This window comes from Metopolophium dirhodum, chromosome 6 (assembly GCF_019925205.1).
Source record: "Metopolophium dirhodum isolate CAU chromosome 6, ASM1992520v1, whole genome shotgun sequence".
Lineage (NCBI taxonomy): Eukaryota > Metazoa > Arthropoda > Insecta > Hemiptera > Aphididae > Metopolophium > Metopolophium dirhodum.
In genome coordinates, this window is record NC_083565.1 from 35005395 (window position 1) to 35020294 (window position 14900).

The 14900-nt window shown below is 30.1% G+C and overlaps 1 protein-coding gene across 2 annotated transcripts; it reads left to right on the plus strand.

Moving 5' to 3' along the window:
• Nucleotides 1-8218: 8218 nt before the first annotated feature.
• On the plus strand, nucleotides 8219-14900 carry LOC132946682 (F-box/LRR-repeat protein 20). 2 transcript variants are annotated; one of them, XM_061016735.1, is made up of 11 exons: nucleotides 8219-9138; nucleotides 11481-11594; nucleotides 11689-11756; nucleotides 11830-11959; nucleotides 12019-12182; nucleotides 12250-12407; nucleotides 12467-12606; nucleotides 12673-12864; nucleotides 12925-13026; nucleotides 13094-13306; nucleotides 14436-14900. In XM_061016735.1, exons 2-11 carry the CDS (start codon nucleotides 11508-11510, stop codon nucleotides 14541-14543), a joined length of 1362 nt encoding a protein of 453 aa, XP_060872718.1. In that variant the 5' UTR covers nucleotides 8219-9138; nucleotides 11481-11507; the 3' UTR covers nucleotides 14544-14900. The 2 variants fall into 2 exon arrangements, with proteins under 2 accessions (XP_060872718.1, XP_060872717.1); XM_061016734.1 differs by having other exon boundaries at nucleotides 8220-9138; nucleotides 11484-11594.

The window sequence follows — 14900 nt, forward strand, 5'->3', positions numbered from 1 at the left end:
GATTTCCTTCGCTTGCCAGTTTTATACCAGAACAATATTTTTTTGTACTAATATAAAATTGTGTAATATAAAACTGTACTTTGTTACTATTTAATTAGGTACTAATTAAAAACATTACTTTGACAGAGCCCTGAAAAAAATCATTTTAAGTCAATAAGGTATATTTACTACGAATTATGTAAACTATTAAAAATATTTAACTATCCGTCTGATTATTTTGTATAAATCATTTAATTTGAAACAATTTCTGAACAACTATTATTGTAATTAAGTTCTACAACAATGTAAAAAAAATATTTAAGTTATTGTTGATAATATTAATTGATTGATTAGGGGGACGGAGTGGCCGACCCGAGTTCGATTCCTTGGCCGCGGGCGGCATTTTTCTTCGGGCAAATCACGGTGTCCGGAGAACAAGTGCCGCCATCCCCACCCGGGCATGGCAGAAACCTATACGGGTGCCCAAATTCTGCCAAAACAAATCATGTGTAAAACAAATATATAGTACCCTTCCCTACAGTACCACAGGCTAATGACCTAGTAATCGACGTAGCCTTAACCCTAATAAAAAAAAAATAAAAAAAATAATTGATTGTTGCTTGACGAAACAAAAATCAAATTGAAAAAATTCAAACAAATGTTATGAGTTTACAATAACAATACTTCACCGGATATAATAGATTAAATTTATACAAATGTTACGTCAGCATATTTAATACTTTTTAAAGCATCTCAAAGCATTACATTTTTATTATCTATATGACTATATCATATTATGTTAAACTGAAAAGTAAGAAATGGTGTATGGTTTGTTTGTCTCTAGATTATCGTAAAATTACAATAATTACTTTCCATATTAAAATCAACTATAGCATTATAAAAATCATTGCTGTTAAATCTCCACAAATTAAAAATTATAACACAAATATAATAATCATTTTAAACCAATAAAGTAATCCTTACCATTTAATTTTTCTAAATCTGGTTCAGTAGCTGCAGGCATAACCCAAACTGAAATTGCTATAAATGTAACATTAATTAAATATTGCGTATTAAAAATCATTTTGATTTAATATTTTAATATGAGAAAATAATAATAATAAATAATGTGATCGCCGAACCACAAATGAAATAGAATACTACTTCTCGATTTCTTTTACAAGCAATATGTTACTAACCCACACTCCCTGAGTACAAAATAAATAATGTGCAAAATAAGTTGTTTGTTTAGTAGGTAGCTAATAATATAATAATATAACAAGGGAATAATACTATTCACTATTAGTTAGTGAACGCCATATGTATTATTTTTCATATCACTTAAGTAAATAATAATTAGTACGCAAAACTAAACACAGCAAGGATACTCTCTAGTCTCTACTAGATAGTCAGCCGTCAGCCGCCTGGTGCGTTCTCGTTTGAAATACAGTTCTACGAAGTTAATTTTGATTTATTTTTAAAATGTATGGGGAAATAAACAAATACCTAATTAGTTTTAATAAGCTCATAATAATTATGATTATAACTGGATAATATTATTATGGCTAGTAGAGAACGATGTATGCCCGCACGCAAGTTCTTGTATTATCGTAATACCGTCGTTGGCAATAAAAAAAAAAATATATTCTTCTAGTTTTGTAAATAATTTATATTGTATTAGAATTTTAGTAATATTGGTTTTATAATTATGTAGGGGCACTATAATATTTATCTAGATAGGCCCATTTTTTATCTAGCAATATAGAAAAGTAGGTGTGGCACAACGCAACAAGATACTTGAAAATGTCACTGAATGTTTATATTAGCATTTTCCATACACCATAACACTTTCCAAATCTTTTGACTTATTTTGAGCTGTTTACGGACATTTTCAGTTTCCATTTTTAAAGTTTTTTTTTCTATAAATATCAAAAAAATTTTATTTGTAGGTTAAAAAAGCTTTAAAATTTAATAGGAGGCTCCTAGTAAATTGTTTCAAAGGCAAAAATTTTAGGAAAAACCACCGGAAAAATAGGAAATCTGGATGTCAAAAATACAATATTGGCGCCATCTGTCCAGAAAAAATAAACTAAATAATAAAAAATGTAGTTTTTTGTTGCAGATTAAAATAATAATAATAATGTATTATATTATATTGGTTGCTATTGGTTAATTGGGCATGTTTGTAGATTTGTATTATTATTTTTTGTCAATATATATATATAAATTAATGTTTGTGGGTAGATTAGAGACCTCCGGGAAGATGGATTAAACTAAAAATGGTTAAATGTGGTTTTTTTTTATTCATCGGATTTTAGTACGGATAGGATTTTGTATTGATTGATTATATTAATCCACGGTAGGTGGAATCAAGTAAAAACGACAAACTTGGTATAACTTTGATACTTTAGAGTTAAATCAAACCAGTGGCGTGGTGAAGGGGGTCTAGAGGAGCCATGACAAACCTTTAATTTTAATTGTAAATTCAGGGATGTAGATAAATCCTAAGTCACTGCCTGGTGTTATACCACACGCTATATTAAATATTAAAATATATATTTTTCTTATAATGTGTAGTAATTTATTGCTTTATTTTAGTAAGTGCCCTGGAAATGTTGTAATGCAACAAAACATACAGGATTCTTATCATTTCGCGTGATCTTACTGATTTGAATAGGTATGTGAATAAATTCCTAAACTGCGTGATAACAGCTTGGGTTTTCGCAGTTGGTATTCTAAATTTTCACGATATTTAAACACGGTACAATACGTGCAGTGTACAAAGTTTCATAATTTTTGATAAAGTATTGCGGGTATACAAGCAAATCAGCAGTTTTCCTGAACGGCGGTCCGTGATATTACTGATTTGAATATGCGAATAAATTACTGAACTGCGTTATAACAGCTTGGGTTTTTGCCAAAGAACTTTACATTTTCAAGGTATTTAAATACAATACAACTCATACCGTGTAAACGATTTCATAATTTTTGGGGGGCCTCGCTATGGTCATTATTTAAGGGGCAACATTTAGGCAATTTCTAATCTTGTCATTGCCCCCTAAATCTATTTGTTAGTAGTTGTTAATGATAATTAGTGTGAGTGAAAATAAATGCGAGTATCCTCTTTCGTACGCGCATGCACATGTCAATACGTCGATAACCATATAAATTTCACACAAATTATACAAAAACATACATTGGTTTTGACAAAATTAAAGTTATTTAACGTTGTCTGATTTTGATTCTGAAAAAATATTTGAATTCAGCAGAAAATTTCTGTAGATCGTACGAAACATTTTCCGTTTTCAATATTGATTTTAATTTTAATTATGGTTCGAAAAAGTTCATATTTTTTAAGTTTTCAGTTCTCAATAATATAAAATTTTGTTTTTACAAAGTGCTTCGTAGGACCTACAGACAATTTACTGGGGAGTTGAAATTTTTTTTCAGAATCAAAATCGGACAACTTAACTAACTTTAATTTTGTCAATACTTTAGGGCTTCTCAGCCAAAATTGACGGCAGTAGCGAGGCCCCTTAAGTTTTTAGGTTTGTGATATTTCTGCGACAGGTAACCCGGAGGTGAAATTCGACGGGGCAACCAGGAATTTGGTGTTGTATACTTGTATGGGGGTATTATAATGGCCCTTGTGGAGTTTAACCTCATTCGGACTTTGTTTGCCCATACTATGGCCCCAAATCAGTAAATCAGTGAATCAGCTGCAGATCAGTAAATTAGACCGACCCAAGTCCAAGCTATTTATGTTAATGTTGGTAGGTACACAAAAATTGATATTTTTTGTGTAACAGGTATTATAGGAGTGATTCCCCTTGGCTAGATTACAATTAAACCTGTATAAACTTAATATAATATAATTTATATGAATGCGTGGTACTGGTACATTATAATGTTATGAGTTCTAAATATACAGAATTATTATTTACGACATTGTAATACACGGGCTTCAATAATAGAAATTAAATTAGCCTATTTAGAGTCCATATTTTGATTTCCATATTACATATGTGAATCATATTCTTAGCCCCAACATATTATACATTTATACTTATACTAGCTACACTGTAGGACGTAGGTCGTAGGTACACTATATTGTTGTGGATCCGAAAATCGTAGTACTCACATGCACGAATAAGAGTAAAATATCATCTATGTGAAATAGTTTATATTTGTATGGTTGCTATAATGCTGTTTTAATTTTAGATTCTGAGTGAAACGATGAATGTATTGATTTTACAATGATGTGTGTTTTTTTTTTTATTTTTTTTTTTATTTTTTTATTTTTTTTTATTTTTTTTTTATTTTTGTGTCTGTGTACACGATAAGTAGTCGAAATAATGCTTCGATTTTCGACTTCAGTATCTTGTTCGATGGGAAAGTGAATATCGTTGGTGCATTGGGGAGGTCAAAATTTTAATTTCCCAGTTGTTTTCAAAAGCGATGTGAAAAACAAAAGAAAAATTAAGGAAAAACGGGAATTTTTACGCAAAATCGATTTTTAACAAAATCGATTTTGGTTATTGGTGTAACTCTAAAACAAATGACCGTAGATGCATGAAATTTTCACTGGTTGTTTATATTTGCATTTTCTATACACAATACAATTTTGAAAATAATTTGACTTTTTTTGAACTGTTTACGGACATTGTCAGTTTTCAGTTTTTTTAAATTTTTTTTCTATAAATATCAATAAAATTTTATTTGTTGGGTAAAAAAGCTTGAAAATTTAATAGAAGGCTCCTAGGTTATTGTTTCAAAGGCAGATGAAAAAAATTAAAAATCCTTAGTCACAGTTTTTTTTTTATACACGTTTAAAGTTCAAATCTTGAAAAAATACGGAAAAATCACGAATATTTGCAAATTATTTTGAGTTAGAAATTCATAAAAAATTTTCTTTTTAAATCTAAGATTTTAAAATCTAATACAAGATTCTTCATAAGTTTGTCTAACTTTATCAAAAAAAAAATTTCTACAAGAAAGTCAAATTAAATTTTTATGAGCGTTTTAAATTCATATTTTTACAACATTAGATATTCACTCGATTTCTCATGTACCGATTTCCTTATTTTCTTGTAATTCAAAAACGAATAACTGTAGATACATGAAAATTTCACTGAATGTTTATATTAGCATTTCCTATACACCATACAATTTTGAAAATATTTTGACACTTTTTGAGCTGTTTACGGGCATTTTCAGTTTTCAATTTTTTTAGTTTTTTTTTCTATAAATATCAATAAAGTTTTATCTGTTGGGCCAAAAAGTGTAAAAATTTAATACAAGACTCCTGATATATTTTTACAATAGCAGTTGAAAAATATTGAAAATACATAGGCACAGTTTTTTTTTATAAGCATTTAAAGATCAAATTTGGACAGAATTTATCAAAATCTCGAAAATTATCAACCATTGTAATTAATAAATTATAAAATGTTCAGTTTTTATAGCTAAGGATTGAAAATTTAAAACAAGATTCCATGTAAATAGATAATTCGGTTACCAAAAAATCTAAAAAATACACAAGCACAGTTTATTTGTATAGTCATTTTAAGTTCAAATTTGGACGAAATTACATAAAAACCTAGAATAACTATTTTAGTTATTTTGTTGTGATTGTATAATATTATTCGTGGGCACTTTAAACTTCTAATTTGTAATATTTTCATCGATATATTATGATGATAGTATCACGGTTTGTTGTTGATGTATAACGCGTTATATGTACCTAATGGATATTGTGATATGATTAATTTGGAATTTATTATAGGTCAATTTTTTTTTTAATACCATAGATAAGTGTATAATATGTCTTATACCTAGACTGACATATCGTCTCCACTCAGAATCGTTTTTCTTATACAATGATATATCATTGAATTCAAATTTAATACCATCCATTATACAGTGACCCACTTGTAACCTACAGTACAGCAGAGCGACATCCACTTGCCCACCTTTTTTAAGTATTAAATGGACATATTTTGTAAATAATTAAGTATACAATTTAAGTATAAGTTAATTAATTAATAGTATCTAGATAAAATAGGTTAAAGAAAACTGTAAACAGTTTTAACTGATAATATAGATAGTACAACTTTTTTTGATAAGAAATAAATAAGTACATATTTTAATATTCTATTACATAGCTAGGTAGCTATATAGATATAAAACATAACGAAGTTACTTGTTACGAATTTGATGTATTGTCGTCATCCACCACATTCTTTTCTTTGGACTTCTGACATTTTTTAAATATTTACCACACATAACAATAAATGCGAAGAACAAACTAGTATTTTCTCGTTGTCACTTATCATTAGTGCTCGGCTTGGCAAATTTAAGTAGGGGGACTGTTTACTTTTCAAAAAAGAGAGACCCATCACTTGGTAAACGTTATTGAGCCACGGAGGCTATGCCCCCACACCCCCTAATACCCTTTTTAAATAATATGAAAAATATTTATAAATTATCATTTAAAAAAAAAAACAAGTTATTATAAGACATAGGTAATATAACTCTATAATATTTCATATTATATTTATAAATAATAAAAACTCAAAAGTATAATAAAAGTAAATTAATTAATAGTAAATAGTTTACTAATAATTAGTTAATATTAACCAATTTATAGATCTGTGTTCCGTAGTTATGAAATAATCCGTATTCCATAAGACAAATTCTGATGGTATCTTGCGCATTTTGATAAAAATGAAGAATGATTAAGCGTCCCTTGCGTTCCCCTTAAAAATAATAGTAGGAATATGTTATAATTTCTAAAAAAATTAGTTCGGGTACTCCATTCCCTTGCGTACTGGAGTACTACTTAGCATGGTCCAATAAATTATTGATTAAATTCTATAAAATTATAATTTTAAATAATTAACTATTTAGTATAGGTAAGTGTTTACCACACACCGATTAGGATTTAGGACTACAAATGTCTAACTTAAATTTCACAAAAAGTAAAAATATTATAAAAATAAAATTTTAAATTATTATTAAAATGTGGCCCCCCACCACCAATATTTGCTATAACAGCCAGCTGTGGGAACAGTTTACTTGGCTACTTGTACAAGGGCTCAAGTATTGGCCTACTTGTCAAGTACATCAGTCGTGACACCCTAATCGCGCACTGGTCAAATGTACAATTATTGGCATATTTGACAAGTAGGTATAACAATCGTGGGAATCTGGCTTTAGAAATTCCTAAAAATTTTTCTTTTTAAATCTAAGCTTTTATAATGTAATACAAGATTCTTAATAAGGTTATCTACCTTTATGAAAAAAAAATAATGTCTACAAGTCAAATTAAATTTTTATTTTTACCCACGTAAGTAAGTTATTCTGTAACCAAAAAATCTCAAAACTATAAAAACACTGTTTTTTTTTATGTTCAAATTTGGAGGAAATCACGTATTAAATAACCAAGAATAACGATTTAAGTTATTTTGTTGTAATTTTATAATGTTAATTATATTTACCGGCTACCGTATTAACAATAAGTAATAACAATATAAATTTAATATAAAATATGACAAACCGACAACCGTTACCGCTCAAAATCGTTTTTACTTTTTCGTAATCAATGATATTAATATACCTGTCATTGAATTCAAATTTAATTCCATCCATTACAGTGACCCACTTGTAATCGATGCTGTACAGCAGAGCAACATTTACTTTTTTTTTTGGCTCTTTTAAAAACTACTGATAGATAATTTAAAATGTTTACCTTTTGCACCAACTAGAAATACTTTTCTATTAAAAAATATGCTAATTTTTAAGATCGGAGCATTTTTAATGTCCCAAAATTTGTTGACGACAAAAAAAAAACGCACATCGTTGTAAATACAATACATTCGTCGTTACGCTCAGAATCAAAGGAAAAAAATAAGTGTAATAATAATATTATAATATCAATAAACAATAATATTACATTATTACGTTTTAAAGAATATTAATTATTATCGGTAGCGTAATGTAGACTGCCGAGCGAACACCCGTAACTCAATAACTCATAAGACACTACTACACTAGGACCACACTACCACAGTCCAGCAGTCCACGGTCCGCGTATCGCGATCGACGCCGCCGCCGATATTATCAGCTGCACACAACAGCTGATCGACTTTGTCTTTCCCTCCGCGATGTCTGACAAATTACAAAATTACGATTACCGGATTACCGCACCGACACCGTCCGCTTGACCGACTCAAGTGTCACACTCGACAGTCACATACAATATAGGTGTTTAGAATAAAGATAAGACCAGTCGTCGGTCGAGTTGTACTTGAGTACTCGTCGAGTGTCGTCACTCGTCGATTCTACCGATACCGTTCGTCGTATCAGTCCGCACTCGTATCTCTGAGAAGTGTGAAGCGGCAGTAACATAATATTATTATTATTATTACTGCTTTGTTGTTATGACTTAATAGTTGGTAATTATTATTATCGCTTTAGTACTCGGTAGTTACTAGTTCGTTCGTGAGTCGTTCCGCTGAGCGTACCAGCAATAATATAATATTGTGCGCTCGTTTTAATGTGTGTTGTTATGTTATAACTCACAATAATATACAAATTATCATTATTATGGTATCGCATTTTATAGTATTAGATTGTTGTCACCGCGTACAACTAAGCTGATTATTATTATTATTATAATTCTTAACGTCGTACCTATTATACGCGTAGTTGGGTAAAATATTATCGTCGTCTTTTGTTCGGTGCGTATCGGGTTTATAATAGTAATAAACACATTTTTTTTTATATATTATTATATTGTATAACACGGTTTGTATCATGTGCACGTCGATACGTGTAAACAATTCGGAATGACCCGTCCGGCAGTGGGAAACAAACACCGAAGGCGGTGGGAAAATCTACGACCACGGCGGCGGTAAAGGAGGCGGTACGACGCGAATACGCGATAGCTTCGCCGACGACGACAACGATAGCGACGGAACAACAACAACGACGACGACGACCCGGACAATGGTTTTTGTCGCGTTCCATCGTCGCGTGGGAGAGTACGTAAGAACTGAAGAGGACAACGGCGACGATAGTCGAAGGCTGTGCGACGAATTCTTCACGACCGTCGCTCTAACACGATCGGCTGAACGTCGACGGCAGTAAATGTGACCGGTAATTAGTAATGATCGACATAATAATTAATAATCCCGTTAGGCAACATAATAATAATAATTATTATTTATAAATACGCAATAGGTAGGTTAGGCATCCGAGTGTTGGTTGGTCGATACAAATGATACCTGAATAGACCCAGTAGTTAAGTTAAATATAGAAATTTCATAAGGAAATTGGGGCAGAGGTGGTCCAAATCATGGTCAAATGTCATGTTATGGTAATTATACGGTAACCATGGCCCAAATTGCAAGTGATCAGACGGCGTTTGATGAGACGTAAAGTACAGACGACAGTTGGTGACTTGACAAGTTTCAATGGGACCTATAGGATCGATTGAACGTCGGTAGTCGGCCGTCCATATCCCAGCAGTATGTGCGTGATGTGTGTCCGGGCCCCGTCATTATAGCCCATAGGCGCAAGGACGTTATTAAATTTGTCGTACTATTTAGTAAGGCCAACAATACTCTAGTACCTACTCGGGTACTCTGGATATCTTTTGATGTACTTTAAGGTTCAATATTCTTCTTCGACTCTTGTACAATATTATAGTTTGTCCAATTTATAGATTGACCAATCGCGCATTATTTTTTTATTCAATATTCCTTTGGTCTAGTTGGATACATACATGTGCAACAATCTTCTTCGATTACGAATCGTGCTAGTAAACCAGCTATCTATTATAATCTTGTTTAATATGTATGAACGTTTTAGTAAACATAGTTATGAGTTAAGAATATACTTATTGTTATGTGTTCTGTTACATGAATTTTTTTTCATCCACAATTATTTTAGGAATTTACATATTATTATGATTGTTTATCACCTGAATTCGCCATTGTGCCCAACCAATAAAAAAAATGTAAACCTTAAATAAATGATCATAGATGCAGAACCTACTTCAGTAAGATAAAAAATAAAATATGAAATATTACTTATACGTTAGGTTAGGTACAGATTGACATTATTTCATGCTTTAGGTACTGAATTTAATTTCGGTCACATACTTCTTGGAATAAATTATATTAACAAAGAAGGAGAAGTACACAAAACAAATTTGTTTATTAAATACTTCATTATTTTTATGTTTGAGTTATACTGTAACAAATTAGCTTAAAAATATAAAAGTTAACTATAACTTTTTATTGTGATGGTATAATAGTATGTATAATATTATAATAATACAACTTTGACTGGTGACTATTAAGACAGAAAATTAAACAATGTTTAGGTAGATACAATTATTTAATGTAATGTTCACTAGTATTAAAATATTATCAAGAATAATAAGGTACTTTTATTGATTTTTAGATACTCGTCCATCAAAACGATGATTTTATCCTAAGTGATAGACATAAAATATTAATGTACTTGACCCATTCCTATAAATTCCAATACTGCTAATTAATTAATTATTTTTATTAATAGAGCAAACAGATTATAATATAGACGGTACTGATGCACTCTAATAAAACAATACAATAGTGGCGTTGAATATTCAATATTTTGTGTGCAATTTATTTTTGCATTTCATTGTTTTTTTTGCTAATACTTATTATTAAAAACAAACCATTGGAAGTACATTAAAACATAGTTATGAACAGTTAATTGCCGTTTTAATTGTTATCACTTATCAATAACTTAAGTATGTTTACAATAATCTATTAGATATTATTTTAGTGTTTCAAAGCAGTTAAGTAGATTATGTATTATTAGTGCATAGGTACCTACGCAATATACATAATAATGTTCATATCATTCTTTCATTGTTTTAAACAACAATTTGTTATCTAATTTTCAGCATTTCGTATTTACCTTATAGCATAATATCAACAGTTCTATATAGGGTACTAAGGTCAGTTAGTAATCAGTATTCTGTTCGATAGCAATAGTTCATAATAAAACTGAATAATTATATGTTCATTATTATTTTATTTGTGTACTCGAAAAAATACATAAGTAGTAGTAGGTACCCAACATTGTTCATATATTTTATAATCTGCACATTTATTATTATATTATCTCAATAGTGTCTGTAAGCGTGTGCGACTAGTTAAGGTCAATTTATTAAATCATTTTACTATATGATAGCATTTATTTTTAAATATTTTATTACGTTTTATACTTTTATTATGTTAATTGAATGCTTGAATTTTGATAAGCCACTTAGTACATTAGATAAGTACTTATATTTACTATTGATTTAATTTTATTATTATTATTATTATTATCCTAGTTAGGTATTATATAGTACCTAAAAAAAATTTATTTTTAAGTTCAAATGTTTTTATTTTTGGAGTTCATATACATTAGTTTGTTTCTCTCTATACGTTTATTGTTAGCAGATTGATCCTTGACAATTTATAACCATGGAAACGCTTACTAGAGATGTGCCATCAAGTATGCAACATCATAATAATTCATCTGTTTCAAATATGAAACATAGTTATGTTCAGGTACTTACATAATATTATTACAATCTTCTACTCAAATAATATTTTTATATTATTGCATCAATTTCATGTCTGTATTTTTTTATCATGTTATCAGTTGTCCAAAACATGTTTAGATGAAGACGCTCAAATAAATAAAAAATTACCAAAAGAGCTTTTACTACGGTACAATTAAAAATTATTATTTTTTGGAATTGCTAAAACATAATAAAATACTAATAATATAATTACGTTTCAGAATATTTTCTTACCTAGATGTTGTGTCATTATGCCGATGTGCTCAAGTATCTCGTGCTTGGAATGTATTAGCATTAGATGGAAGCAATTGGCAAAAAATTGACTTGTTTGAATTTCAGACTGATGTTGAAGTAAATATGATTTGCTTAGTTGTATAGCGTATAAGTGTTTATAAAATATATATTTTTAGGGTCCAGTAATAGAAAATATATCACGGCGGTGTGGTGGTTTCTTGCGGCAAATTAGTTTGCGTGGATGTCAATCTGTCGGGGACGGCTCTCTGAAAACTCTTGCTCAGTGTTGTAATTATATTGAATATATAAATCTGAATGGATGTAAGAGAATTACAGATAGGTAAATTAAATTAACTAAACAGTTATATATTATATAAGGATGTTTCACTAAACATTTGTCTTTGCAGCACTAGTCAATCTTTAAGTCAATATTGTAAGAAACTATTGTCATTGGACATTGGTTCATGCTCTATGGTGACTGATTTATCTTTAAAAGCAATTTCTGATGGCTGCCCAAATTTGACCAGCGTTAATATATCTTGGTGTGATGGTATTACCGAAAACGGTAAATATTTTTACTTTGGTTCTCTTCTTATTTAATTTATTTTGTAATTTATTCTAAAGGTGTGGAAGCCTTAGCACACGGTTGTCCAAAATTGAAATCATTTATATCCAAAGGCTGTACAAGAATGACAACACGAGCAATCAGTTGTTTAGCACAACATTGTGTAAAATTAGAAGTTATAAATTTGCATGGCTGCAATGTAAGTATATAATGAATTGTTCAATTTACGTTTAACTCAATTATCATTGAATTTAATTTTCTTTAGAACATTGAAGACGAAGCTGTGATAAAGTTAGCCAATAACTGTAATTCTTTGAAATATTTATGTCTTGCAAACTGTTCTTTATTAACTGATAGCTGTCTCGTTTCCTTGGCTGAACAATGTTATCAGTTAAATACCTTAGAAGTAGCTGGTTGTTCACAGTTTACCGATATAGGATTTTTAGCATTATCAAAAGTAATAATAAATACTTTATACATTTTGTAAATATTATACATCACCAATAATTTTTAATAGACGTGTCATCTTTTGGAAAAAATGGATTTAGAAGAATGTGTATTTATTACAGACTCGACTCTATTTCATTTAGCAATGGGATGCCCCAGACTTGAGAATTTGGTATATATTATTGATGGTTAATTCTTCTTCAATTAATTTTAACTTAAACTAACATTTTCAATTACAGAGTTTATCACATTGTGAACTAATCACTGATGAAGGCATCAGACATCTGAGTACTTCAACATGTGCATCCGAACATTTGGCTGTGCTTGAATTGGACAACTGTCCTCTTATTACAGATGCATCTCTAGAACACCTAATTAATTGTCACAACTTGCAAAGAATCATGTTGTACGACTGTCAACTCATTACCAGAAATGGAATAAAACGTCTTCGGGTAAGTGAAAATTTGCTAAACCTTATACTTTAGGTATTGACTAATTTATGACAATCTCTATATCTATCTATCTATACATAAAAATGAATTGCTGTTCGTTAGTCTTGCTAAAACTCAAAAATGGCCTGACCGATATGAATTATTTTTTTTGTTTTTTTTTTCACTTTATTCAAGGGTAATTTAAAAAGAAAAATAATAGGGAAAATCCTAAAGTAAAGCTGAAAAAAAATAATTTAAAATTGGTAATTTAGTATAGAAATTATCTAAACTAAACTAAAACAGAATGTATGTCCAATCACGATTAATCTTAAGGAAGTTGTTGAGTACACTCCAGCGAAGGTTTCTGACACATTACATCCTGGCATATTAACCAAGATACACCAATATAACACTGGATTTTGTATTAATTAATAATTTTTTTTAAGCTATACTCTGTTCAAAATAAGACGATGACCCGGAGGCCGAGAAGTGTGTGGACGTGGGATGGAGACAGCGTCTGACTGTCACGGAACGAAAATTGGTCGCCGCCAGGTCGTTGTCTTATTTTGAACAGAGTATAGGTTATACAGCTTTACAACTTTGCTGGATGGCATATTGTATCCAATCCGCTGTAGGTTGGATTAGGTAAAAACGACAACCTTGGTGTTAGAAATTATGCACATACCTGAGTCACTGAGTCCTATAATGTATACTAATAGATAGCTGCTCTCATTATCATAAGCGAGTCTCACAGGCAACACTTGGCAGTATGGCTATAATATAATATAATCGAATGCGTCCTGACTGACTTACTGAATGATCAACGTTAAGTGTGCACTAAGAAAGCATTTTACAAAATTTGAATTTTAAGTGGTGCTTGTTACATGTATTTTTAGATTTGGACAGCGTTATACCGAATATTAAATAACAAATTGAACAAAGTTTGAATCATGTAGAGTTGGCATTCTTAACAGCTAGTCTTAATTAAAATTCCTAAGGTTTTGAAAATATTTCAATTTTAATGTGAAAATACACAATTGATGGAACTTACATACAAATGAACCTTTAGATTTACTATAAATAATATGTTAGTTTAATTATTTTTTTTTTTTTTGTAATATATAACTAATTCTTATATTGTTCCATTTAGACACACTCGCCTAACATAAATGTTCACGCCTACTTTGCGCCTGTGACACCACCGCCGTCTACTGGCAATAGTCGCCAACATTATTGTCGTTGCTGCGCCATATTGTGAGCCTGGCTTGAAGGCCGGTCATGCATACGCGTGTGTGCTACTTGCCTGAAATATTTGGCGAACATTTTGCAATCATTAGCCTGCTGTGTATTAAAATATAATATTTATTTTCTACCATTCTTTTTTATAATCATGATGTTGTATTGTTTATTATTATATTTAGTATACGTACATAGATAGTGGTTATATTTTAAGTTTTATAAAGAAAATCTGTCCATTTGGACTGATAATATACAGGTTTATGTATTATGCTTGTGTTTGTACATGTGTATAAACACATGGATATGGTTCACTAAATTATATGTGCCTGTATTTTCCTTTTAATATTTTTAGTTGAATTAAAATTGTATATGTTCA

Excerpts from the sequence above, each read along its gene's own strand:
- LOC132946682 (XM_061016735.1), top strand. The coding sequence starts at position 11,508 with ATGGAAACGCTTACTAGAGATGTGCCATCAAGTATGCAACATCATAAT. Across the intron at positions 12,183-12,249 it reads TGTAAGAGAATTACAGATAG|CACTAGTCAATCTTTAAGTC; the intron begins GTAAATTAAATT and ends TTGTCTTTGCAG. Across the intron at positions 12,865-12,924 it reads GATTTTTAGCATTATCAAAA|ACGTGTCATCTTTTGGAAAA; the intron begins GTAATAATAAAT and ends AATTTTTAATAG.